Here is a 26,397-nt window from a genome sequence, read left to right on the forward strand (position 1 = left end):
AGGATAAACCACAAGAGGCAGTAATACACAATATTTACTGAGAGGTGCTTGGAGAGCGTTGTGTGGAGGGGAAGTTCTTCATCTCATGAAGCTGGCTGGAGGTCTGTGGTGCGGGGGCCACCATCCAGGAGGGGAGGACTCTAGGGTACTCTGGGAGAGAGGAGATGGAGATGGGAGAAGGGGATTTCTGTGTCTAGGTATATAGCTCAACAGCGCAGCTTGTGTTGGGTTGGGGAGCTCCAGGTCAAAGACACCCCCCATGACCAATAACCGCAGCAACCTGAGGCTTATAGCCATAGGGCTCTGGCTTATCAGTGGTCATTGGCAAGAGCTGTCAGGTAAGGTAAGGTTTCAGTGGGGATATGAAAAGCAGGCTCTCAATGGCTAAAAATGTGCTTGTTTGGGGTATTTCAAAATAATATGTTAAAATTTGAATTTGGCACCAGCACATTCTTGAGGTAGCAGGTCTCATGCCTGTTTTTGGATCCAATGATAAAGCATCCTTAGGATCCCAGAATCCTATAAAGTCACAAACTAGGATTTCAGAACCTTTTCAGCCAGTCTGCCCATTAGTAGTTGAGAGCCAAGTGAATTGATCCAAAATTTATCTGTTTAGTTAGCAGATAAATTTTTTTTAGTTAGTATTGTGGCACCTTTGATCTCTGTCCTGTACTCTGTAAAATTGGTGAGTGTTGTTCATCCACAGGCAGCAGGATGTGCTAACAAGCACTAGACACCCTCCACCCCAGCCATGTGGGGCTAGGGTGACTAGCCACAGAATGTGTAGTTGTGATGTAGTTTTGCAATGTAGGTGAGGTTTGGTGGGGTGAAGTTTGGAGCCAATGACTAAGAATTCTTGAGATGTCTTCGGTACAAAAAGGTGGTTTTATTAAAGCACGGAGACAGGACCTGTGGGCAGGAACAGCTGCTGCACTGGGGTTGTGAGGGGTGGCTGATTGTATACTTGGGAGGTGGGAGATATAAGGAAAAGGGAGATTTTGAAAAGAACTTTAATAGGCTAAAGAGGACCTACCAAATACTGGGGGCATCGCCATTGTCAAGTTGGGTTTTTTTTTTTCCCCTCTAGCAAGGCATTAACATTAAGACAGCTGGGAGCTTCCTGGAGGAATGTCACACATATCCCACCCAGGAGTTGGAGAGGTTGCTGGGTGTCAGCTTGTGCTTTGTCCTCAGCTGGCCTTCTGATCCCTCATCAGTTGCACTGGTGAAGGTAATAGGGAAAAGGCATAGTCACAGAGTAGGGGTTAAAGTTGCAGGGAAGCTGTTGGTCTTCTGGGAATCACCCATATGGTGCTATCCCATTCAGGGCAATTAATTCTGTTAACAAAAATTCAACCAAGTAAATCTTCATAATTTTTCAATTAGTTTAAAAAAGATTTTATTTCTTTGCTGGAGATAGCAAAAGAGCACAAGCGGGCGGGGGGGGGGGGGAGACAGGGGGAGAAGCTGACTCCCCACTGAGCAGGGAGCCCAACACAGGACTTGATCCCAGGACCCTGGGATCATGACCGGAGCTGAAGGCAGAACTTAACTGACTGAGCTACCCAGGCACCCCTCAACCAAGTAAATTTGAAAGATCCATCTCCATCTAGCAAGTCAAGGGGAGCTCCAAAGGGCTACAGAAAAGGAAAAGTTCCTAGGGAGTAGAAAAAGGGAAATCATTAGTAAAGAACCATTGTTTTAGGAAAGGTTGCACCCCTAAGGGGAACAGCAGGGGCATAGCAGTAAATCTCCCAGTGCTGACCAGGAACATCCCATGTTGACTGGGTAAAGAGGATATTTCTAGGGGGCTGAAACTGCAGTTAGGTCAAGGCCCCAAGACAGCCAAATGTGGTCTCCTTTTCCACAGCTCTGTCTCCTGGGTGTTAGGAGCAGGTCCAAGTTTGCTCCATAGCCTGTAGTGGGGCAACGTACATGCGTGATAGGGAGGACACTTCTCTCTTTCTGGTAAAGTTTTTACTAAATAGAACGTGTTAGTCAAATATATCAACCACTTGTTCCTGTTTTTTGAATGTATCCATTCAAGCAATGATATGGCAGAGGCATTCTAATTAAAGGAAGAGCCCTGTTTAATTCTCTGTTGTCTACAGTAAGCCAGCCCAGGGGGATGAAAAAGGGAGTGTGTGTGTGTGTGAGCCTGGGTGGCTCAGCACTTGCGCGTCTGCCTTTGGCTCCTGGGATCCGGGATGAGTGCCCCATTGGGCTCCTTGCCGGGAGCCTGCTTCTCCCTCTGCTTATGTCTCTGCCTCTCAGTCTTTCATGAATAAATAAATAAAATCTTAAAAAAAAAGAAAGAAAGAAAAAGGAGTGGGGAGTCAGTACCCCTTTGGTAACTAAGTCAGCTATGCTGGGTTGGCACCCTTAGGGCAGTTCTGGACCCCAGGTTCTGGGAGGGAAGATGAACTCTTCCCACCAGCTGGTGCCCACCAACAGGAGTTTCCTGTGGCTGAGACAGAAACAAAACCTGGACTAGACTAGCAAGCACAGGTCAAAAGTGGACTGCCAGGGGCCTGTAGGGAAGTGTACAAAAAGGAGAGGCTAAAATACCACTAGGTGTATTACTTCTGTGGCTTCTTGAATGCTTTTCACCACAAATCCTAATTATAGTCATCCCTTCATTAAAGATAGGTCAAATTACCTTAATTTGGCTGTGACCTCTTTCTAGTCTTGGGACCTTGACTGATGTCAACTCCACCTCCAAGGAGATTATTGTTATGTTAGGAATTCTCTGGAGAGAGTGGTTTCTGTTTTTATTCCACCCAAACCTGAAGTTGAGAGAGGCAGCTCTCCCCATCATCCTTTTCCAATGGATAGACTTCCCCTTCAGTTTACCTAAAAGGAAAGGATGGTTACTTTTCTGAGGGTCTTAGACCTTGCAGATCTGTGACCTGACCTTGGCAGGGGCTCTGTATTCCATCATGGAGTCCTTTAACATTCTATGAAGAAGGCATGCAACACTTGTTGACTTTTCTGGGTTTACCCTCTTTTCTCATTCCCCAACTTAGAAGGTTTCTCTTCAATTCCAGCCCCCTTATACCCATGGGTTTTAAGGTTTTCTTTTGTATGTGCAGTTTTGAACAATGTTTGGTGCTGTATGTAGAAAGTTCTCTCTGCATGTCTTGACCACCTTTTTCTGGAAAATGAAAGCCCAACATCAATTCAGTTTTGTCTGTCTTTAAGTTATTCAGAAATCACAGGCTCTGGGGGATTCTGTTTAGCCTTGTTTCCTATGACAGATTACAGTCTTTGTGCTCATGCACATGTAGTCCGCAGATTTTTTTCCTCTATCTCATCTTCTACCTCCATGTCCACCACCACATAGTCCCTTTATGACAGAGATTCTAAGCAAGACCGTGGCCTCTCTGGCTTTCCTTAGTCATGATGGCTACATTTTTTAAATTGAGATAAAATTGGCATATGACATATTAGTTTCAAGTGTATGCAATGGCTCCTTCTAAATCAGTTTTCTATATGACAGTTAAAAGGATCTTTGAGGGACACCTGGGTGGCTCAGTGGTTAAGCGTCTGCCTTTGGCTCAGGGTGTGATCCTGGAGTCTCAGGCTCAAGACCCACATCGGGCTCCTGGCATGGAGCCTGCTTCTCCCTCTGCCTACCTCTCTCTGTCTCTCGTGAATAAATAAAATTTTTAAAAAGAAAAAAAAAAGATCTTTGAAAAACATAGATCTACACAATGTGGGTCTTTTTCCCCCCTTTGTTAAGAAACAAAATGTTTGGATTATATCCTGCAAATGTCTATGTGACTTTCCACTCTTGTGTTAGTATATACTCCTACTGGCTGACTTTGATTCTGACGTAAACCAAACATGCAAATGTCCCAGAATTTTCAGGTGCTGTTTACAAAGCATCTCACATCAGGTTCTCCTCCCAGCCTTGTCCATTTCCAGAGACCCTTCATTGACTTCCTTTCCTTTATCCTCCTGGTCAGAGCTTGAAGTTTATTTCGAGGAAAAGGCAATGGTGGGCACTTTAACAGCCTGGAAACCCACACTGCTCCTTGGAGAAATCTCCCATTTAGATTACATTCCCATTAGAGTACAGTCTACTCCTTCACATCATCTTTCTTCCAGTCCTCCCCTCCTCTCAAAGCCAGGACTGTAGACCTGTGGATCTTAGGCTTGATTTTTCAGTACTCTCTCTCCTGAGCCAATGATACAAACCTAGGGGGCAGTGCTTTATCATATCCCTTACAGTGGCTGTGATGCTATACAAATCCAAACTTTCATGTGATTTAGCTTTTGCTATATTTCCTATTTCCTAGTCTTCATGAGCACATATTCCTACCATCCATATTCTGAGTCTCTTGTAGCTACCTTTAAGTATTACCATCTGTTTTTCTAAAATGTAAGCAAAAAATAGATGTATTAGAGAACACTAATACAGATGACCTTCACTTTTACAATTTTTAAAAGTAGGCTCCATGCCCAACATGGGGCTCAAACTCACAACCCTGAAATCCAAGAGTTGCATGCTTTACCAACCGAGCCAGGCATCCTCATGCCTTTGTTTTTAAACCAGCCTTAATCTACAGTCATGCTTTCCCCAGTTATAGGCTCCCTTTGAATTGATTTGTGTGACCAGTTATATTTTACTACCTTGGTATTCTATACTGGCAAGGACAAAGGATATGTTGCTCTGCATTCTATCCTATAGTGCTGGATCTGTAGTATCCATTATAGTGTCTGATTTACTGTCAGTAGTTAAGTCATTGCTTCTTTCCTAATATTACTAAAATAATCATTCTGGGTTTGCAAACAGAAATCTCTTTACTACATGGAGGGAAATGATGTAGGGTTAATTCCATTAGTTTCCACATTACATATGCAAAGAATACATCACCAGAATGCTGGATTCACGAATTCTTGACACCACACATACTATGCTCATGTTATCACATATCGCTTTGGAGACATAGCTGCCAACAGAAAAAACGAAATCAGTGGACAAAGGGACATAGTTGATAATACTAAATTTGACCCCAACAAAGATATGAGTATTCTTCGCAAATTAATTGGTCCTTTGATCATTGAAGTTACTCTTAGATTTGGTTTTGACTGCACAGATCTGGCACAGTCATGCTGATTACTATTTGTAGGAGTAGCAACTTCAAACTGCTCTGAGATAGCATCACCAGAATGATCAAGATAATCTAGCATATCAGAGATATTATTTAGTAATGATGAAGGAGAATATTTTTTTAAAGATTTTTTTGTTATTCACTTGAGAGAATGTGAATGAGAGCACAAGCAGGGGGGAAGGTGAGAGGGAAAGGGAGAAACAGACTCCCTGCCAAGCAGAGTGCCTGATACAGAGCTCACTTCCAGAACCCAGGGATCATGACCTGAGCCGCAGGCAGACACTTAAAAGACTGAGGCACTCAGGTCCCCCAAGAAAGAATATATTTATTTTAAATTAGAATTCTATTCCCTTTGACTACACTTGCCCTATTCCAGGTGAATACCCAAAAGAGGCCATGCCTCCCTCCCCATGGGGGAGATGTAGAGATTGTGAGGCATGGCCCTGTCAACCATTCCCATCCTGTATTATTGAGGTAATACTCCTTTTCTTCAGGAGTCCAGAAACTGGGGGTAGAGTTCTGTTGACCATCCCTGCCTTGCACTAACCCAAGCAAAGGTGGTGCTTTTACCATTCCCTGCCCCATTCCCCACCCCCCAGCAAAGACTGAGGTAGAGCCCTGTTGACTATCTCCTCCCTTGCACTAAAGTGAGTAGAGGTGGCACGCCTTCCTCTTCCCTTCAAGCACTGCAGAGACAAGTAATAGCTAAAATTCCTCAAATTTGGTAAACCTACAGAGTGAAAAAGTTGATCAAACCCAAGCAGGTTAAATTCAAAGAAATCTACATCAAACACATCAAATTTCTGAAAACTAAAGACAGAAAATAACTTGAAATCAGACCAAGAAAAATGACACTTTATCTACAGAAGAACACCACCTTGAATGACAGTGGATTTCTCATTGGCTACCATAGAAGCCAGAAGGAAATAACATTTCCCAAATGCTGAAATGAGAAAAGTTAATATACCAGTTAAAAGACAGATCTTGGCACACTGTGGATAAAAACATGACCCAATTAGATGCTGTCTACAAGAAACTCACTTCAATTATAATGGTATAAGTAGATTGGAAGTAAATGAAAGGAGAACAATGTCACATACAAACATTAGCCGAGAGAGAGTAGGAGTAGCTAAATTAATAACAGGTAAAGTAAACCTCAGAGCAAAGAAAATTGCCAAGGACAAGGAGGGACATTACACAAAAATAAGAGGGCCGACTAACCAAAAAGACATAGTAATACTAAATGTGTATATACCAAATAACAGAGCTGCAAAATACATGAAATAAAAACTGATAGAATTTAAAGGAAAAATAGATCTACATTCATAGTAAAAAATTTCAACAATCTTCTCTCATAATTGATAGAACCACTAGGTCAAAAATCAGGAAAGCTATAGAGGAACTGAAACAGATAATCAACCAAGGTGACGCCATTGCCAGTGACAGAACATTTGACCCAACAAGGGCAGGGTACACATTCTTTGGCACATACCAAACATTCACCAACATAGATTACCCCTTAGCTCATAAAGGAAAGTTCAACAGAAAAGAAGAACATACAGAGTATGCTCTCTATAAATGATTCAAACTAGAAATCAATGAAAAGCAATAAAATATCCAAACACTTGAAAAATAAACACACTTTTGAATAATCCATGGGTCTCTACTCTTGAAATTAATATTACATTATATGTTGACCAACTGGAATTTATTTCTAAATAAAAGAGGTTTTTTTTTGTTTGTTTGTTTTTAAAGATTTTATTTAGTTATTCATGACACACACACACACACACACACACACACACACACAGGCAGAGACAAAGGCAGAGGGAGAAGCAGGCTCCATGCAGGGAGCCCGACATGGCATGGGACTTGATCCTGGGTCTCCAGGATCATATCCCCGGCCAAAGGCAGCACTAAACCACTGAGCCACCCGGGCTGCCCTAAATAAGAGTTTCTAAAAAGACTTTGAGAATGAGTGAGCACAAGCAGGAGCAGAGGGAAAGGGAGAAGCAACTTCCCTGCTGAGCAGGAAGCCCAACTGAGGGCTCATCCTAGGACCCTGGGATCATCACCTGAGCCACCCAGGGGCCCTGGAATTTAAATTAAAACTGGAAAATAAATAATCCATGGGTCAAAGAGGAAAAGGGAAATAGAAAGTATAGGGAACTGAGTGAAAATGAAAATACAATCAGTTGAAGTCTGTAAGTTGCAGCCAAAGCAGTGCTTAGTGAGGAATTTAGAGTATCAAATGCTTATATTTAAAAAGAGAGGTTTTGGGATGCCTGGGTGGCTTAGTCAGTTAGTTGGGTGACCAACTCTTAGTTTCTGCTCTGTAGTGATCTTGGGGTTGTGGGATCTGGCCTGTCTTGGGCTCTACACTCAGCATGGAGTCTGCTTGAGATTCTCTTCCTTCTCTCCCTCTGCCCCTCCTCTGGCTCACTCATGTGTTCACTCAAATTTAAAAAAAAAAAAAGTCTCAAAGCAATAATCTAAGTTTCCACCTCAAAAATTAGAACAGAGACGCCTGGGTGGCTCAGTGGTTGAGCATCTGCCTTCCACTCAGGGCATGATCCCAGGGTCCTGGGATCAAGTCCTGCATTGAGCTCCCATAGGGAGCCTGCTTCTCCCTCTATGTCTCTGTCTCTCTGTGTCTCTCATGAATAAATAAAATCTTAAAAAAAAATAGAGAACAAAATAAACCAAAGCAAGAAGGAAGGAAATCAGAGCAGACAGAGATAAAACTGAGGGGGAAACAAAAGAAAAGCTATTTCTTCGAAAAAATAATTAAAATAAGGAAACCTCTATTAAGACTGACAAAGAAAAAAAGACAAATTACCAATATCAGGATTGAAGGAGTTGAAATCACCAGATTCTGCAGATATATAAAAGACTGAAAGGAACAAGTTAGATGAATGACTAATTCCCAGAAAACCAAACTACCAAAACTCACTCAGCATTAAAGAGATCATCTGAGTCGCCTGGGTGACTCAGTAGTTTAGTGCCCACCTTTGGCCCAGGGCGTGATCCTGGACTCCAGGGATTGAGCCCCACATTTGGCTCCCTATGTGGAGCCTGCTTCTCCCTCTGCCTGTGTCTCTGTATCTCTCTATGTCCCTCATGAATAAATAAATAAAATCTTTTTTTTGTTTCAATACTCAGAAAAGTCAATCACTGGAGGCACCTGGATGGCTCAGTTGGTTGTGTCTGCCTTCAGCTCAGGTCAAGATCTCAGGGTCCTGGGATCTAGCCCTGAATTGGACTCCCTGCTGAGTGGGGAATCTGCTTCTGCCTCTCCCTCTGCCCTCACCCTGCTTGTGCACTACCTCTGTCTCTGTCTCTCTCTCCAAAATAAGTAAAAATCTTTAAAAAATTATCTCAGAGTTGTGAGATTGAGCTCTACACCTGGCTCCCTGGTCAGTGGGGAAGCTGCTTCTCTCTCTCTGTCTCTCTCTCCCCCCCCACATCCCTCCCCTTGCTTGGGCTAAGTAAATCTTTTTATAAAATTTTTAAATTATTGAAAGGAGAAAAAAAGCATTTATGACTCAGAGTAGGCTAAGATATATTAGATGATGAATGTAAAAAATCTGCTAAGCATAATTATATATCAGTTATATATAGTTAATTTTTTTGCCTCAAAAACACTGGAAATAATTTAATGGAACATAAAGATATAAATTACAGCTGCACAGTACTCCATTATGTGTATAAGCCATAGTAATTTAAATAGTCTCTTACATTTGGGCAATTAGTTTCCAGCATTTGGCAATCACAACTCATGTTGCAAGACAATCAATGTATTTCTAATTGCTGGAGGCTTACTATCAAAGTAAATTCCTGCTAGTGGTACAGGCAGTTCAAAGGATATATGTATTTGTATTGTGTTAGATATTACCAAGAATAAACCCATAAGGACAAGCAACAAGGTATATACAAAGACAAGACCTCTATCTACAGTATATAAAAGCTTGAGAAAAACAATTTAGATGAAGGCAAGCAATCTAGAAGAAAACTAAAATGGAGATAAAAACAGCTCACTAAAGAAGCAACCCAGGGGTGCCTGGGTGGCTCAGTAGGTCAAGCGTCTGCCTTCGGCTCAAAGTATGATCCCAGGGTCCTGGGATCAAGTCTCGTACCAGGCTCCCTGCTCAGTGGGGGGTCTGCTTCTTCCTCACTCTTTGCCCCTTCTCCCTGCTTATGTTCTCTCTCTCTCAAATGAAAAAATAAAGTCTTAAAAAAAGAAGTAACCCAAATGACTAATGAACTCAAAAAAGGTAATGACAAAATATTGAGGATATTCTGATGAAGATACTGGGCAAAAAAATGGGAGCCCCTTTGGAAAGGCTTTTGAAATCTACTGCAAGGGCTGTGAACATATTCCAAGAACTAGCAATTCGCTTTTTGGACAGAAGTTTATTTATACATATCCTCAAAAAATCTTTTAAAAAAATCTCACTTATTAGCCCTTCATATTTTTATGTCAAAATTTGAAATCTTAAAGGGAAGTTTAAGTCACAAAGCAGAGCTTACCAGCTTGGTGCCAGGTCACTCCCTATGTGTTCCAGGTGACAGCAGCTTTTGAGGTATGGATAACGGCCTTCGTCTTCCCACATGTACAAATGCAGAGAGTCATCCATAGATGTGGTGAGGATGTGCACAGAATCCTTCAAAGGATAGCCGGGATGAATGGCCCAGAGTCAAAGTCAGAGCAACGAGCAGGGGCAGAAGAGGCTCATACATACCACCCATAGGTTGCTGATGGTCCTCTGGTGGTCCTCAAATCGTTGCAGCAGGTGGCCACTGATGGTGAAGAGGAACAAGTATGGCCCACTCTCAAACACGATCATATTGCCATCACCAACTCCCATCCAAATAGGACTCTCCATATGAACTGGCAACAGGAAAGTTGCAACCTGATGGGCTGTTTTCATGCAAAACACACACACACATGCAGGCAAACTGTGGATCAGTCAGAACAACATCTTTACACAGAATGAAAAAAACATGCTCCCTCCTTTCACAGGACCTCAATCTGGGGAGGAAAATGAAGGGTAGGTCAGTGATAAATACATATCACGAACCAGGGTAACAGGTGCTAGGCCCCAGGAACAGGGGCCGTGGACAGTAGCCACCAGCTCAGGCATGGAGCACGCATGGGGTCCAGGCCCTAAAGCAGGATAGGATCTAAACATATCTGTCCAAGAGCGGGGTGGAGCATAGTAGAGGGTAGAGCACGGGGGTCAAAGGCACATATGCATGGGTTATTCTCCAGGAAAAGAAAGCCCCTTCCCCCTTTCCACAGATTTATAGCTTCCAAAGAATGCATGTGTGAAAGGAACTAGAAACCGTGTCTCTGATGTGGCACACCCTACCTTGGATGTCTGTCCTGCCCCCAGTCCTCTTAGCCATTAGATCAAAGGTGGTAAATCCTGTCTTTTTGAAAGAACCTCTTCGGTACATCACTGTTACCCTGCTTGTCTTCCTTGGGGCCCAGCAAGCTCTGCAGCATGATGAAAATGGGATAGAGAGGCACAGAGGGCTATTGCCTTCTGACGGTTTCAGCAAGCACTCTGTGAGAAACACCTATGGAGAGATTATTGCACATGTAGTCAGGTGAAGGGAGAAGTTGCAGCATGTCAGTATAGGAGGGACTCCAGAAGAGCCTCCTTAAAAGTCCTTGTTTTGCGGGGCACCTCGCTGACTCAGTCAGTAGAGACGTGACTCAAAAAAAGTTCTTGTTTTGTGGCCAAAACTTTATTCTGAATCTTAGGAAACATTGAGTAAGTCCCTGCTCATCCTCTGACATCCAAGGAATGTCTTCCTATCCTGCCTGTCATGGTCTTGCAGAGAACAAGGCCCCTGAAGCTGCTCTTCTGGCAAACCACAGAGTTACAAAAATCATCCAGCCACTTTGGAGCCCAGATCAAGTTGCCATTGGTTCAACAGATCTCTCCCTCCTTGGATAACTAGTCAAGAGCTGTTTTGCTTTTGTTGCCTCCTCTCAGCTCCCTGGACTCTGGTGCCTGGTCCACATATACCACATGATAAAAATGGCTGGCTCAAAGGCCACAGACTTTCCCAGAGGGACATTCAGAGGCTGGTACGTTTTTATTTACTTCTGGACTTCTTTGTACTTTCCAGACAATGTGGATAAAAGTAAGGAAAGCTAAAGTAAAGATACCAAAGATCCTCCTTTCTTGAGATCTCTCACCTTCCTCTATCTCTTTGGCTGATTCAGGTTTCATGAGCAAATTTTAACAAACATTTGTTTATGCAACTAGACACTATCACTTCAAAGAACATTGTTTCTTGGCTATAGCAATGGATTCTATGAGTGATATGGCCTTTGAGCAGGGGGAGCACTACATCTGGTCCTCCCTGAGTCCTGCAGGTTCTCCAACACTTCCTGAAACCCCACCTTCCTAATACTTGACCCTCTCCTCCCAAAGATAAAGCACAGAGCAACACATACCATTGGCAAGATATTCTGATGTGTCCCAGATGCAAAGATCCATTTCCTGTCAGGAGAGCAGTGTAGGAGGTCAACACTATATTTAAATGCATTGACTTTAGAAACACCCCTTAGCTCAGGCACGGTCAGTGTGTAGATGTCACCTTCAGAATTGCCTACCTGAAACCAAAGCACCACCACCACGTCAATGGAAAGAGACAGCAAATCCTAAAGCACACAGAAGGCAGCACTGTCAGCTGCAAAACATACCACTGTTTCTTCAATCACATAATGGAGATGAAAAGCTGCCTCAGTGTTGCAAGAACGATCCCAAGGAATAAAACTTTCTAAGCCCCAAAGCACTGTCTTCAATAATAGTTATACATAGCACATCAACACTGTTCTTTTTTTCCCTCAATGTCTTCCCAAATCCTTAGCTCTCACTCCCCGTAACCCCTGCCCACAATCAAGTACTGTACAATATACACTTGAAAGAAGAGACATGGACATGAAATCATTCAGTGAGGGTTTTTTTTTTCTTTTTTGGAAGAATAGGGAAATGTACTTGTGGTAGATCAAAGGCCAAGATGCTAGTGCGGTTTGTATGGCCAACATTCGTTAGTATGTTTTGACTCTCAGGGTATGTGGTAGGGATGACTCCAAGAAGATATATGGTGATGTGACAGTCACAGGGCCACAACATCTGTCAAGGTGGCAGGCATTCGTTTTGTGGGCCATGTCTTGGTGCAGGGCTCACTTACCATCAGGAATGGGCCATCATTTGTGAGACAGATTTCCAAAGAAAAACAGACCCGAGGCATGGCAAGAGTAGCCAGGGCATCCTCATCCTGACAATTCCACACTTTGACAGTTCCTTCCAAGTCCACAGTGAATGCGAGATGCATCTGAGGGAGGGTCGCCAGATGCATGATGCTAGACTGCTGGACTGGGCTGGACCAGATCATAGTGCCCTAGAGGAGAGGAACACTGTATATGTGCAAGGAACTCTTCGCTGTGCTTTCATTCTGTGCTTTCATTCTGCCAGAGTTTATTTGGAAGTCTCCTCCAAATCAGATCCATTTCTTACTTCCGGGAAAAGAATGAGAAAACTCTAAACATCTCAATTATTTAAGGGATAGTGAACACAGAAAAGGAACAATGCAGTATATTCATAGGCAAGATCTCACTATGTGATGGGCATAAAGAATGGTCAGGCTTCTGGGCTCAAATCAGTGCTGCTCCTTAATAGCAGTGTTACATTCAACAAGTTACTTACCAGCCTGGCTTCTTATAGAACTGTTGTATTACATTCCACAGCACATGGAACATTCTTGGAATTCTGCCTAGGGGTGCCTGGGTGGCACAGTTGGGTAAGCATCGGACTCTTGATTTCGGCTCAGGTTATGATCTCAGGGTTGTGAGACTGAGCCCCGTGTTGGGCTCCGTGTTTAGCACGGAGTCGGCTTGGGTTTCTCTCTCTCCACCCCCCCTCCAAATAAATAAATCTTTAAAAAAACAACTCTCCCTAATTCACAGGAGTTCAGAGCACGTCAACTATCATAATTGTTATTCCATCATCAATCGTGTACATTGCAAATAAGACAGAAGAAACAGTTTCTAAAAAAAAAAAAAAAAAAAAAAAAAAAGAAACAGTTTCTAGATTTTCTTTAGCCTTTAAAAAATTGTGAAGAATATAATATAAAGAGAAAAGAAAAAAAAAAGAAAAAACGAAAAAAGGGAAAAAAAGAGAAAAGAACACAGTAATGTAAAATTCAATTATAAATTGATCATAACTACTTCTAAGCCCACTTGTACTTGCTGTATTAACTTCTCCACCCTCCCCAAATGTAATCACCATTTTTTAAAAAAGAATTTATTGATTGAGAGACACAGAGAGAGGCAGAGAGAGACATAGACAGAGGCAGAGGCAGAGAGAGAAGCAGGCTCCATGCAGGAAACCTGATGCAGGACTCGAACCCAGGTCTCCAGGATCACACTATGGGCCAAAGGCAGATGCTTAACCACTGAGCCACCCAGGCATCCGTCACCATTTTGATTCATAACTCCCAACAGATTGCTCTGCAATAAGTCATCCCAAAATTGGGTGGCTTAAAAATCAAAGCCACAATGAGATATGACCTCAAACCTGTCAGAATGGCTGAAATAAAAAATGCAACAACCAACAAGTGTTGGCAAGGGTGCAGAGAAAAAGGAATTCTTGTGCACTGTTGGTGGGAATGCAAACTGGTGCAGCCATTGTGGAAAACAGTATAGAAGTTCCTCAAAAATTTACACAGAAAACTACCACATGGTCCAGCAAGTCCACTACTGGATATTTAGCTGAAAAAAAAAACAAAAAAAGGAAAAATGCTAACTTGAAGAGATATGTACATTCTTATGTTCATTGCGTTATTTACAATAGCCAAGATATGGAAGTGACCCAAGTATGCATCAATAGGTTAATGGATAAAGAAGATTGAAAAAAAAAAAAAAGATTGAGGTGTGTGTGTACACAAACATACATATACAATGGAATATTACTTGGCCGTGAAAAAGAATGAGATTTTGCCATTTACAACAACATGGGTTTATCTAGAGAGTATAACGCTAAGTGAAATAAATCAGAGAAAGACAAATACCGGGATCCCTGGGTGGCGCAGCGGTTTGGCGCCTGCCTTTGGCCCAGGGCGTGATCCTGGAGACCCGGGATCAAATCCCACATCGGGCTCTCGGTGCATGGAGCCTGCTTCTCCCTCTGCCTGTGTCTCTGCCTCTCTCTCTCTCTCTCTGTGTGACTATCATAAATAAATAAAAATTAAAAAAAAAATTTTGAAAGACAAATACCATATGATTTCACTCATATGTGGAATTTAAGAAACAAGACAGAAAAGTGGTTTTTGGTTTGTCTCAACTATAGAGAACAGTTATCAGAGAGCAGGAGGTGGAGAATGGGAGAAACAGGTGATGGGGATGAAGAGCACTGGTCTTGATGAGCACTCATTTTGGGTGATATACAAAATTGAATCATTATATTGTACACCTGAAGTTAAGACAATGCTGTATGTTAACCATACTGGATTTTTTTTAAATAAGCAAAATAAAAAAATAATAAACCCTTCCATAAAAACTGGAGTTTTTCTTATCTCAGTTTCTGCTAGAAATTCAGGTATAGCTTGGCTAGGTGGTTCTGGCTTGGGGTATCTTATGAGGTTGAAGTTGGCTTCATAAGGATGAGGCTCAATCAAGATGGTTCACTCATATGGCTGGCAAGTGGGTGCTGGCTACTGGCAGTCTTCAGTACTTTGCTACACGGACCTCCCTGTAGGGCTTCTTAAAGGTCCTCATAACACTATGGCTGGGTTTCTAGGAGCCAGTGACTCAAGAGGGAAAGAAAGAGTCTTTCAGGACATAGCTTTGGAAGTTACACACCATCACTTCCACAATGTCAGTTGGTGATAAAGGTCAGCCCTATGCAAAGTAGGAGTGGATGACCTAAGATCATGAATATAGGACAAGGAATATTGATGTCATTTTAGAGACTGGCTGACACAGCCACCCTGCAGTCCCTCTCACGTGCAAAATACATTCACCATCTCCCAATGCCCCCAAATATCTCACCATTATGGCACTATCTCAAAATCTAGATCTTACTGTTTAATGAGATGAAGTTCTCTAGATTCAGTTCATCTAGATGTGAAAATCTTAGACCTATACAAGAAAATATACAAGTTGTCTGACCTGTTATCCCTAAAATACAAGGATAGGGCATTACAACATAGGTAAGGATAACATTATAGACACTCTTCCCCCCCCCCCAAAATAAAAAAGGGGAGGGAGGGGGAATGACAGTAGAGGGATGGGAACCACTGCTACCCAGAGAACTTAAGATCTAATAGAGAATGTGCTGGTAGAATGTTGATCAGGATTCAAGGCTTGGGAAAGATTCTTCAGGACTCTTGGCTCCACTCTCTAGGCTCTCTAGGCTCTAGGCTCTTGGTTCTGCCTTTGGAATTATCCTGCCCATAGATGGTGGCCCAACGCCATAGCTGAGTAGTCAAAGCAATAAACACTTATTTCACACAGCTTATGTTGGCCCAAATTCAGAATTTGATTCACTGAGTGGTTGTGCTCACTTCCTATATGAAGCACATATATGATTCACTTAGTGACTCTGGTTTAGGGTTCCTCATTAGGTTCTAGCATGCTGACAATAATCAATACATCTACAAGTAATGCATGGTCGTATCCATCTTGTTCCACACAAGAAACAAGTGCTGGGGTGGGGAGTGGAATGATACTTGGAATTGGTAACAGAAACAGAATTTCAAATCAGGTCTTCTAGCTGGTAAGATTTTAGCTGCCTCTCCTCCAGGCAATAATCTGAAGGATTGAAGGTTATGTTTCAAGGTGGTTCACTCACATGACTGCAAAGATGGTGCTGGCTGTTGGCAGAAGGCCTGAGTTCTCTACCAAGTGGATCATCCACTGGGATGCTTCGATGTTCTCAAGGACATGGTGACTGGTTTCCCCTAGAGTAGGTTACCCAAGAGAGTAGTACCTTTCTGATTTATTTTCTCAGCTTTAGTGAATGTAATTGACATATAACATTGCATGACTTTAGGTGTCCCTTTTAGACTTATTTCATCATTCTCCTGCCACCTCATATATTCATAAAGGGATATTTATCATACTTCAGAAGATCTGGTGTGAAAAAGTGTCATTACATAATTTTCACAGGGAAAGGAGAAAAATCCAAACAGAGAAAGCCAAGAAAATACAATAACTCGGGACTCACTTTGGAGTCTTTCTTCCAATTCCCTATCTAGTGATTCTTGCACCACATTTACTAGTCCTGATGATAGAAGACTTTCATGTGCCTTGGAAGTGATCTGAGTTAGAGACCACTCTCTGAAAAAGCCAACGTGACAAATGCCAACCATAGACAAAGAGGTCACAAAGATGCACAACACCCAAAGTTTATTTCACAGCCATTCTACGTTACTGATAGAAGATAAATCCTTGCACAGATTTATATATAGAAACACATAAAAAAGTAAATTTTCTTTGTCTACAGTTTCAGTGGAAAGGTCACAGATTACCAGCTAGAAGACCTGATTTGAAATTCTGCTTCTGTTACCAATTCCAAGTATCATTCCACCCCCCACCCCAGCACTTGTTTCTTGTGTGGAACAAGATGGATACGACCATGCATTACTTGTGCTCCTCATTGGCCAGACTCACCTCCTGCACGTCCCAGGTACAAAGCACGTGTTTTGATGACACCGTGCAAATGACTGACTTCTCTTGTCCACCCACTGTGTGGTCATTTCCTGACAGATAAGCCATAGGTCCTAAGATTCCTAGAAGGAAACACAGACAACACTTGGCCACCAGATGATTGAGGGATGATCTGATCAAATTAAAGAGGACTCTGGAAAGATAACTGTGGGTTCTCCTGCGCTCTCTTAGAGTTTGGGAAACAATTATGGAGAAGAGAAGAATCTGGCTCCAGAGTCATCCAAACATGGAAATGGCAGATTAGCCATTTGGGAGACGCTGGCTGACTTGCCTTTCCTCCTTCATTTCAGTTTCCATACATATAAGATGGGGATAAAGAGCTCTCCATAGGAGAACTGTTCAGAGTTTTAGAAGAGGTACTAGGAGTAAAGTGAATGGTAGAAGCTCTGTTATTTAAGTTTCCTTTTTGTTTAAAGTTTTTATTCTAGGAGGGACAGGAAGCCTTTGGAGAAAGGGAGTCAGGAGCCTGATCGGATCTCATAAAAAGATCACTCTGGTTTTTCCATGCACCATAGACCATGGGGGTCAAGAGAAGATGCAGGGAGACCCTGACAGCTATCACAGCAACCTGGTCCCATTAAGCTTTAATTTTCTCTTCACTGAATGAAGACACGTGTGTGTGTGTGTGTGTGTGTGTAGAATACTGTTTTTTTCTTTTTTTTCAGATTTTTATTCCTGAGAGACACAGAGAGTGAGCGAGGCAGAGACATAGGCAGAAGGAGAAGCAGGCTCCCTGTGGAGAGTCTGATGAGGGACTCGATCCCAGGACCTCAGGACCACAACCTAACCCAAAGGCAGATGCTCAACCACTGAGCCACCTAGGCACCTCAAGAATAGGCATTTCAGGCAGCCCCGGTGGCTCAGTGGTTTAGCGCTGCCTTCAGCCTGGGGTGTGATCCTGGATACCCGGGATCGAGTCCCATGTCAGGCTCCCCACGTGGAGCCTGATTCTCCCTCTGCCTATGTCTCTCCCTCTGTGTGTGTCTCTCATGAATAAATAAAATCTTAAAAAAAAAAAAAAAGAATAGGCATTTCTTAAAATAAGTTTGTCCCGTTCCTTTAAGGTAGCCCTTTCCCTGTACCGAGGTTCCCACTTGCTTCTCTGAAGGTAAAGTCTTCTGGCTTCGCCAACGCCATCCGGTACTCCTGCTTTCTCTGTTTGAGGAAGAACTGCTTCCACGTCAGTGAGCCCAGGCACTGGGAGAAGTTACAGAAGCTCCATTTCTTCAGACACAGGTTCCTGGAAACAGAGTCATCATCCCCCCAGGCTGCCCCCGGTCAATTCACCGCCTCAAGAGCCCTGGTCTCATGAACCCTTTCCTCACTGTAAGTCTCACTCAGGCCTCTCCTGGGACAGCCGCCTACAGGCCTTCCTGGTACACACTCGGATGCCCTCCACCTCCCATGAGAGCCACCTGTCTTCCCACCCTTCCCTTCCTGTGCTCACCTACCTCCACAGGTGATCATTCTCTGCAACCCTATTCCAACACTGAGGGAGACAAAGGAAGAGGTAAGCAGGCAGTCAATACCCAAACACTGGCTCCTCCTCTGCCATCATTTTGTAGGAGCAAGGCACCTATTGGTTAATCAGCCACCATCTGGGCTCTCAAAGCCCTCCCAGTCTGGGGGGGGACTGGGACACCTTGAGGACAGCAGAGGCCCATCTTGGCTAAGACAGGCCCTCGGAATCCCTTGGGGTTTCAGCAGGAGAAACTTGGGAACTTGACACAGGAACTATGGGACCCTTTAGTCAGCACAGGGACTCCTGTGTATCCCTTTGTCTTTTTCATTTAAGGAAACGTGAGGCCCTCAGAGTGGAGGATACTAACCCCCAACACCCAGTGCATCACCCTGCTATTCTGCGAATGGGTGCTCAACGTACTGTAGAGAAGCAATGGAAATCCAGGGACCTGGATTTATGGGAGCTGATTGGATGAGCCTGAAACAGGGCAAATGTGAGCAGTGAGGGCAGCTCTATGGGTCCGAGGCTGGGTTCGCCAAGAACTGGGACTTGGTGAAACGCCAGGGACTGAGGTGAAAGGAGTCTGCGCAAGGACTTGGGAGGAGGGTGGGGCGGATCCCACAGCAGGTCGTGGATGGCATTTACCCTGTTCACTTGGGAAGCCTGGAGCAAGCTGAATGCATCCAGGAAGGAGAAGATTTTCAACAGCGGCACGTCAGGCACTTGAAACTCCATCTCACACGGGCAAAACCTACGTTCAGGCTCCTCTCCGGCTCCGAATTTAAAGGCTTGGCCCAAGTCTGCAGCACTCGGGAGGATTCCACCCGAGGCTCATCTGGCTCTGATGGAAACAGGCTGCAGGTGTGCACAGCTGCAGGCTGCCCTCTGCTTCGCCTCTTCCCTGGGGCCAGAGCCACGCTGGAGGGCATCCCTCCCAGCACTCACCTGTTACTGGTCACTGTTTAACACGACCTCTCTTTGCTACTGTGATCTGAACAAAAGTGCAGGACCTGGGGCAGCTCTAGGTGCTGATGAACTTGTCAGAACTCTAGGAAATTTTGACGGACACACATTCATTAAATTCAAGTCTCCGAGTCTGCCTTTGGCTCAGGGCCTGATCCCGGGGTCCAGGGAGCCTGCTTCTCCCTCTGCCTATGTCTCTGCCTCTCTCTGTGTGTCTCTCATGAATAAATAAAGAAAATCTTTAAAAAAAAACAATTAATTTTTTTTATTTGCGAGAGAGAGGGAGTTGTTGAGCAGGGAGCCGGACATGGGGCTCGATCCTAGGACCCTAAGATCAAGCTTAACCAACTGAGTCACCCAGGTGCCCCACTTGGCATCTTTATAGGTCTAGTTTGGGATGTGGAATCGGGCCAGCAGGGCCTATCTCCTAGCACTAACACAGTCCTGGGGTTTCCACTTTTGTGCATTCCTTTTTCTGACAGAAGGAGAAAGCATGGGCCACACAGACTTCCCTATAGAGGCCCATGCTAAGGGCACAAGGCGCCTCAGAGATGGCTCCCACAAGTAGTGCCTTTCTCTCATGACCCAATCCTTTTCTTCCGAGAACTTGAAAGATTCTAGTATTCTCTATGAATTCCAATGTGAGGCTCAGTGGTGACAACCCCTTCATTAAACTGCTGCCTCCAGCCTAATCCACAATAGTGGTTCTTGGAAGCCTCATTTTCCCTATAACATTATCTACTCCATTATCCAAAACCAGACTGGGCTTTTCAGGGATAAATGTCCTCTTCCTCAGAATTTGCAATGGAAAACTTTTCACATTGACAGGCCCATAAAGTACAAACCTGACAACTATGGGAGGACACATTTTTCATTCTGTGGTTTGAAGAGAATATGGTTTAAAGTGAAAGAAATTGTCATAAAGAAAAAAAATCCTATGGAACTAGAGGGTATTATGCTATGTGAAATAAGTCAATAAGAGAAAGACAATTATAAGATTTCACTCATGTGTGGAATTTAAGAAACAAAACAGAGGATCACAGGGGAAGAGAGGGAAAATAAAACAAGATGAAAACAGAGAGGGAGACAAACCATAAGAGACTCTTAATCTCAGGAAACAAACTGAGGGTCTCCAGAGGGGAGGTGGATTTGGGGGTGGGGAAGCTGCTGTGACAGGCATTCAGGAGGGCACATGATGTGATGAGCACTGGGTATGATAGAAGACTGATGAATCACTAAACTCTACCTCTGAAACTAATAATATATTATAAGTTAATTAATTGAATTTAAATTTTTAAAAAATCCTGTGGGTTTTTCTTTTTTTTTTTTTAAGATTTTATTTATTTATTTGACAGAGAGAGAAAGAGTACAAGCAAGGGGAGCAGCAGAGGGAGAGGAAGAAGCAGGCTCCCTGTCAGGGCTCAATCTCAGGACCCCAAGATAATGACCTGAGCTACAGGCACTTAACTGACTGAGCCACCCAGGCACCCCCAATTGAACATTCCTGTAATTACTTCAAGGTTCTTCATTCTGCCTGCCTCCAGCCCAGGTGTCCCTGTGTTTATACAACAAATGTGCATTAAAATTGACATTGAAAGCAATGAGGTATTCTCGCTTTGTTCATCCTTTCTTCTCTGGATCAGGTAAATCATTTATCTTTGTTTCATTAGGGTCTTTTTCTGAGGTTTTTATCTTGTTCTTTCATTTGGAATATATCCCTCTGTTTCTTTATTTTCCTTGACTCCCTGTGTTAATTTTAAGCATCAGATAAAACAGCCACCTCTGCCAGTCTTGGCAAGGCCTCATGTAGGAGATTAACCTTATCGATCAACCATGCCCTATCTCTTGGTTCTCTCTCAAACTCGGGCGATTATCCAAGTAGGCTGCTTTCTTTTGAGGGGCTCCTAGTAGTTGAGGGTGTGCCATAACCTGTCAGTATCCCAAAGGGGAGGATCTCAGTCAGTAATAGATTCAGGCTAATTGGAAGTCTGAACCTCCAGCAGCAACTTTCAAACATGTACAAATAGGGGTGCCTGAGTGGCAGAGTTGGGCTCATGTTGTGATCTCAGGGTCATGAGATCAAGCCCCACATCAGGCTCTGTGCTCAGCTTGGCATCTGCTTGAGATTCTCTCTTCTTCTGCAGCTCCTGTTTGCACTCGCATGCATGCGCTCTCTCTAAAATAAATTTAAAAAATTTTTTAAATGTGGAAATATACCTCTTTCAGGGGAAGATAAGTGTTTCTATCTGCTTCCTCTGTGCTGAGTCTTAGGGTGCCAGCCAGTTGAGAACTGTTTCCTTCTTTGCTACTTTCCTGTTGAACCTGTGAACACAAGCCCCACTGGCCACCAGAGCCAGGCTATCACCAGAGGCGTGTCCTCTGGGCAGCAGACACAAAAGCCAGGGTGCAAGACATGTGCAAAATCTCTTTCCTCAGGGACCAAAGATCTGGGGTGGGACAGAGAGAGAGCACAGATGGCACCTAAGATTTGCAATTCATGTTTTATGCCCTGGAGGCCCCTGCTCCCCCAAACCATTATGCCCCAAGTCTCTCATGATTTTAAACTGCATCCCTCTGGTCACAGGTTCAGCTCTGTAAGACCTCATTCACTCAGCAAATATTGAATGTGTGCTTACTCTTTGTGGTCCCTTTTCTAAGCACTGGGGCTCACCAGAGAGAGAACTCGGGCTTAACTTTTCCTGATTTCTCTGACTCGTCTAGAAGAGAAAGAGACAGAAAGTATAAGTAGGGTTAGGTTGGCAAGCTCCAGGGAGGTGAGGCAATAGCTCTCTGGCTTTCTGTTGAGCTCCCAGCCTCTTGAGGTTTTGTCTGATATGTCCAGAGACCTGGCACAGTGCCTGGCACCCAGAAGGCATTGAGTAAATATTTGTTTTTTGCCTGCCAACTTATGGGGCTACTTTCGAGTACAAAGAAAGTATGGCAGCCTTGCATCAGCGGGGAGCCTTGCCCCCACCCAGTTATGTCCTGGGGAGGTCACGCAACATGGGATTCTCCTCCTCATCCATGTGAGGAATCTGGGGCTGTTTCATGCCAGAATGGGCCTTAGCAGGTGCAGAGCAAGCAAATCCAGGGCATGAGTGCCACTACTCCCTCCTTCCCCTACCCACTGTGAACACGTCTTAGTCCTTGCACTGTCTTACCAAACCCTGGGCCACCCAAGGGTCTTTTTTCATTTTGCATTCTACCCAAGCATGGAATGAATCTCCCATACTGAATCTCATTTTACAGGATGGTCATGGATCTCCTAAGGCCACACAGGAGCCAGTAAAGACAAGGTAAAGGACAGGAACGGGGTGGTGGGGGGGGGGAAGCAATGGGAGCACCTGGAAACATGGGATGGGAATAAAGTCTGGACAGGAGATCTCAGGCAGCACTGCATAGGGTAATCATGTGTGTCTGAACAGTATGTAGAATTGCCAGAGGATTGGGGTGGGCCCTCAAATGATCCTGGTGGAACAACAGGGCTGCCATGGACTAAGGCAGGAATCCTGGGAATGGGGAGTGAGGATCAAGGCCAAGAGTCATAGCAGAAGGGGAAGCAGATCTGTAGGCCCCAACACTTTTATGCAGAGCATTGGGTCCACAGAGAGGTCCATAGACAGAGGTGCTGAGGCTGGGCAGGTAGAAGGCGAGGTGATGAGATCAGGTGTTCTGCAGGAGACATGGGTCTGAGGAATAGGAGGACATTGGTTCTGCACGCATTGAGTCTAGATGCTGCACAGAGGGAGGTGCCTGGGTGGCTCAGCAGTTAAGTGTCTGCTTTTGGCTCAGGTCAAGATCCCAGGGTCCTGGGATCAAGTAACATATCAGGCTCCCTGCTGAGCAGGGAGTCTGCTTCTCCCTCTGCCCTTCCCCACTGCTCATGATCTCTCTCTCTCTCTCTCTCAAATAAATAACAAATAAAATAATTTCTTTAAATAAAAAATTTTTAAATAAAAAAAGAAGCCACATGAAGGGCTTTGAAAATGGAAACTTTCTGTGTTCATTAAATAATCCTGTGTTTGGTGCCCTTGGGTGGGCTCAGGAAAAGGCATGTGACCCATGGACCTTGAGGTTCTCACATGTCTGAGCCCTTGTCTTGGGTGTGGTGCTGGGCAGGTGGAAGACAGGTGGCTCCTGTGGTATCTACCATGCACACCCGGGCACCCAGTGCAGACCCAGGCAGGGAGAGAGACAACTGGGGCAGAGCTATGGTAGTCTAACAGGAAAGCTGAGGGCCCCGATGCCGGGCTGGGACTCTCCTGATTGGGAGAGTCTGGAACTGTGCAAAGAAAATACACAAAGACAGTTCATGGTTTGTCACTTTGTTCATCCACCAGATGTTTCAAGAGCTTTAAGAGTTTTTCAAAACTTCCTACCTGACTGCCACTGTTCTAAGCATTAAATCTTACCAGTGACCAATAAGGGCATTTCTATTCTATTTTCTTCCTAGAAGAAGGATACGTTGAGGCTCAGAGAGCTGAGGTATGTGGGATATTTAACCTGCTGATCCTCATGGTACAAGCCAACTAGGATCTGGGACTTTTGGAGGATATAATCCCTTTCCTCTTTTATTTTTTTTTTTTTAAGATTTTATTTATTTCTTCATGAAAGACCCAGAGAGAGTCAGAGACATAGGAGGGAGAAGCAAGCTCTATGCAGGGAGTCCGATGCAGGACTCGACCCTGGGACTCCAGGATCACGTCCTGATCTGAAGGCAGGCACTCAACTGCTAAGCCACCCAGGTGTCCCCCTTTCCTCTTTTAGTACAGCTAGCATTCTCTGCCCAAGACAGTGAATTCACCTGATTGCCCCTACAACTGTATAACCACCACTATAATCAGGTACAGAACAGGTCCATTACTGCCCCAAATTCCCCTGTGCCCTTCAGTGCTGACTTTTGATAAACAGAAGCCCTTATTGAAGTCCAATTCATCAGTTATTTCTTTAATAAACTGTTCTTTTCCTTTTTCAGGTACATCTGCCTACCATAAAGTTACTTTTTTGCTTGAATCTTTGTTGTTTTGGCCATTCATATTTAAGTCTATGGTTCATTGTGAAATAATGTTTCCATGCATCCGATTCCCATCTGACATAGCACCACATGTGGAAAAGGTGATTCTTTCTCTATTACAGTTGATTGACACCTTTGTCGAAAATCAGGTGATTATAATATATGTGGGTCTATTTCTGGATTCAGTATTATGTTCCATCAATCTATTTAAGCAATACATTTATTCACTACTCACAGAGCCAGGGGAAGATTATCCTAATCTGGTTAGGGACTGAGATGACAGGAGGCAGATTTGCCATATTTTAAGGCTCCATCTACTTCTGAATCACCTGGTGACTTGTGGAGTGCACCCTGAGATGTCCCAACTAAAAGTGTAGTGCATTTATAAGGGTCCCTATGCTTTGTTTGGTCTTGAAATTTGATGTTTTCCTCTTTAGCCTTGAGAGATTGTGATCTGTTTTAGAGGCCTTCTGTCCAATTTCTATTCCTCTACTCAATATAGTCCAAGAATTTGGCAAATGCCTCAAGAGGAAGGAGAACCCAAATCATATGTTGGGGTTTCTTTTTTTTTTCTTTTAATTTTTATTTATTTATTTATTTATGATAGTCACACAGAGAGAGAGAGAGAGAGAGGCAGAGACACAGGCAGAGGGAGAAGCAGGCTCCATGCACCGGGAGCCCGACGTGGGATTCGATCCCAGGTCTCCAGGATCGCACCCTGGGTCAAAGGCAGGTGCCAAACCGCTGCACCACCCAGGGATCCTATGTTGGGGTTTCATCCTCTTCCTCCTTTCCTTGGAATATTGGCCACCCGAATCCACAAATTGCCATCCACAAATTTCAATCTCGCCACTTTTTATGCTTATTCCCCTGACCCTTAGCAAAACACTGCCCAGACCTCTGTGCACCGGGGTTTTCAGGCACCCTCATGCTATTAACAGCCTCGTGCCAATAGACAAAAATCAGATAAAGAGTTTTGGCTCTCATTCTGGTTCACTTCCTTTTGACATCTGCCCACTCAAAACCTAGTTCCCTAGGCGGCTTTCTGATGATGTCATACAAATTCATTTCTTAAAATCTTATTTCCTTTTTAATCTTGTTTTTGTGGGAGCATGAGCCTTCCACCAACCACTCTGTCATAGCCAGAAAAGGGTGTCTGGATTCCTGGTTTAAATGATGTCTATATACTCATGACTCCCATGTTTATATATCCTTCCCAGGCATCTATGTGAGTTTAAGACTATGTCGCCTGTTGTCTTCTTAGCATTTATACTTTGATGTTTAAAGGCATCTCAAACTCAAATGTACATCTCAAATGTACATTTTCCCTGTGTCCCCGTGCGTAACTGTCACTTACATTCATTCTCTTGCTCAGGCCAAAAATCTCAAAATTTTTCTCAATTTCTTTTGCTTGTGACTCTCACCTTCTCTTGTAGTACCCCATCTTTTCCTTCACATCACAGCTCAAATACTACCTCCACATGAAGTTTTTCCTAAAATTTAAAACAGAAGTTTTTCCTAAAATAACACTTCCCATCAAGTCTGGTCCTTTTTGCTATTTTGTTTCCATACCCTTAACAGCATCTATAATTCACTTGTAAATAAATTAAGTATATTTATTTGTTTATCTCTTTATTGTCTCTCTCCCTCAAAGGAATATAATTTCTTTGATAAAAGGAATCTGTCTAACTCACTTCTGAACCAACAAAGTCCAGGCTTGTTTCTGGAAACATAAGACTTAATTATAACACGATGAATGAAGGAATGGATGAATCCATTTTAAGCTGATGAGAACTGCAAGTACTCTGAATGCCACGGTTGCTAACAACCATGGCTAACACATGTCCTGATGTAAGGACAAATACAAATGAAAAACAAGGCTTAATTTTCCCTGTTGAAGATAAAGGAAGAGATTTCCTTCCCTTTCCTTTTAGAGCATTAACTTTAGAAATTTAGCAATTGTAAGTTCTTTCTCTGTCTCTCCAAAGTGTATAAAATCTTTTTAGAAGCTAAATAAGAATCTTGCTAGAGTACACGTACTGCGATGAGCACTGAGTAATGTATAAAATTGTTGAATCACTCTATTGTACAT

At 43.6% G+C, this 26,397-nt stretch overlaps 1 protein-coding gene across 6 annotated transcripts in view; it reads right to left on the reverse strand.

Moving 5' to 3' along the window:
• Positions 1-873: 873 nt before the first annotated feature.
• FBXW12 (F-box and WD repeat domain containing 12) overlaps positions 874-26,397 on the reverse strand; it is a 33,519-nt gene continuing 7,995 nt past the window's right edge. The window contains exons 4-15 of one of the 6 annotated variants that reach the window (XM_049097999.1): positions 25,730-25,798; positions 21,963-22,008; positions 18,974-21,467; positions 18,318-18,355; positions 17,949-18,106; positions 16,810-16,928; positions 12,330-12,539; positions 11,590-11,748; positions 10,490-10,700; positions 9,860-10,038; positions 9,648-9,781; positions 874-4,955 (exon numbers count right to left, since the gene is read on the reverse strand). In XM_049097999.1, the coding sequence (XP_048953956.1) occupies positions 4,856-4,955; positions 9,648-9,781; positions 9,860-10,038; positions 10,490-10,700; positions 11,590-11,748; positions 12,330-12,539; positions 16,810-16,928; positions 17,949-18,106; positions 18,318-18,355; positions 18,974-19,063 (1,398 nt within the window). In that variant the 5' untranslated portion in view covers positions 19,064-21,467; positions 21,963-22,008; positions 25,730-25,798 and the 3' untranslated portion in view covers positions 874-4,855. Of the gene's footprint in view, positions 4,956-9,647; positions 9,782-9,859; positions 10,039-10,489; positions 10,701-11,589; positions 11,749-12,329; positions 12,540-16,809; positions 16,929-17,948; positions 21,468-21,962; positions 22,009-25,729; positions 25,799-26,397 lie in introns of all 6 variants that reach the window. The other 5 variants (XR_007404213.1, XR_007404212.1, XR_007404214.1 and 2 more) reach the window with 5 other exon arrangements.

This window comes from Canis lupus, chromosome 20 (genome assembly GCF_003254725.2).
Source record: "Canis lupus dingo isolate Sandy chromosome 20, ASM325472v2, whole genome shotgun sequence".
Lineage (NCBI taxonomy): Eukaryota > Metazoa > Chordata > Mammalia > Carnivora > Canidae > Canis > Canis lupus.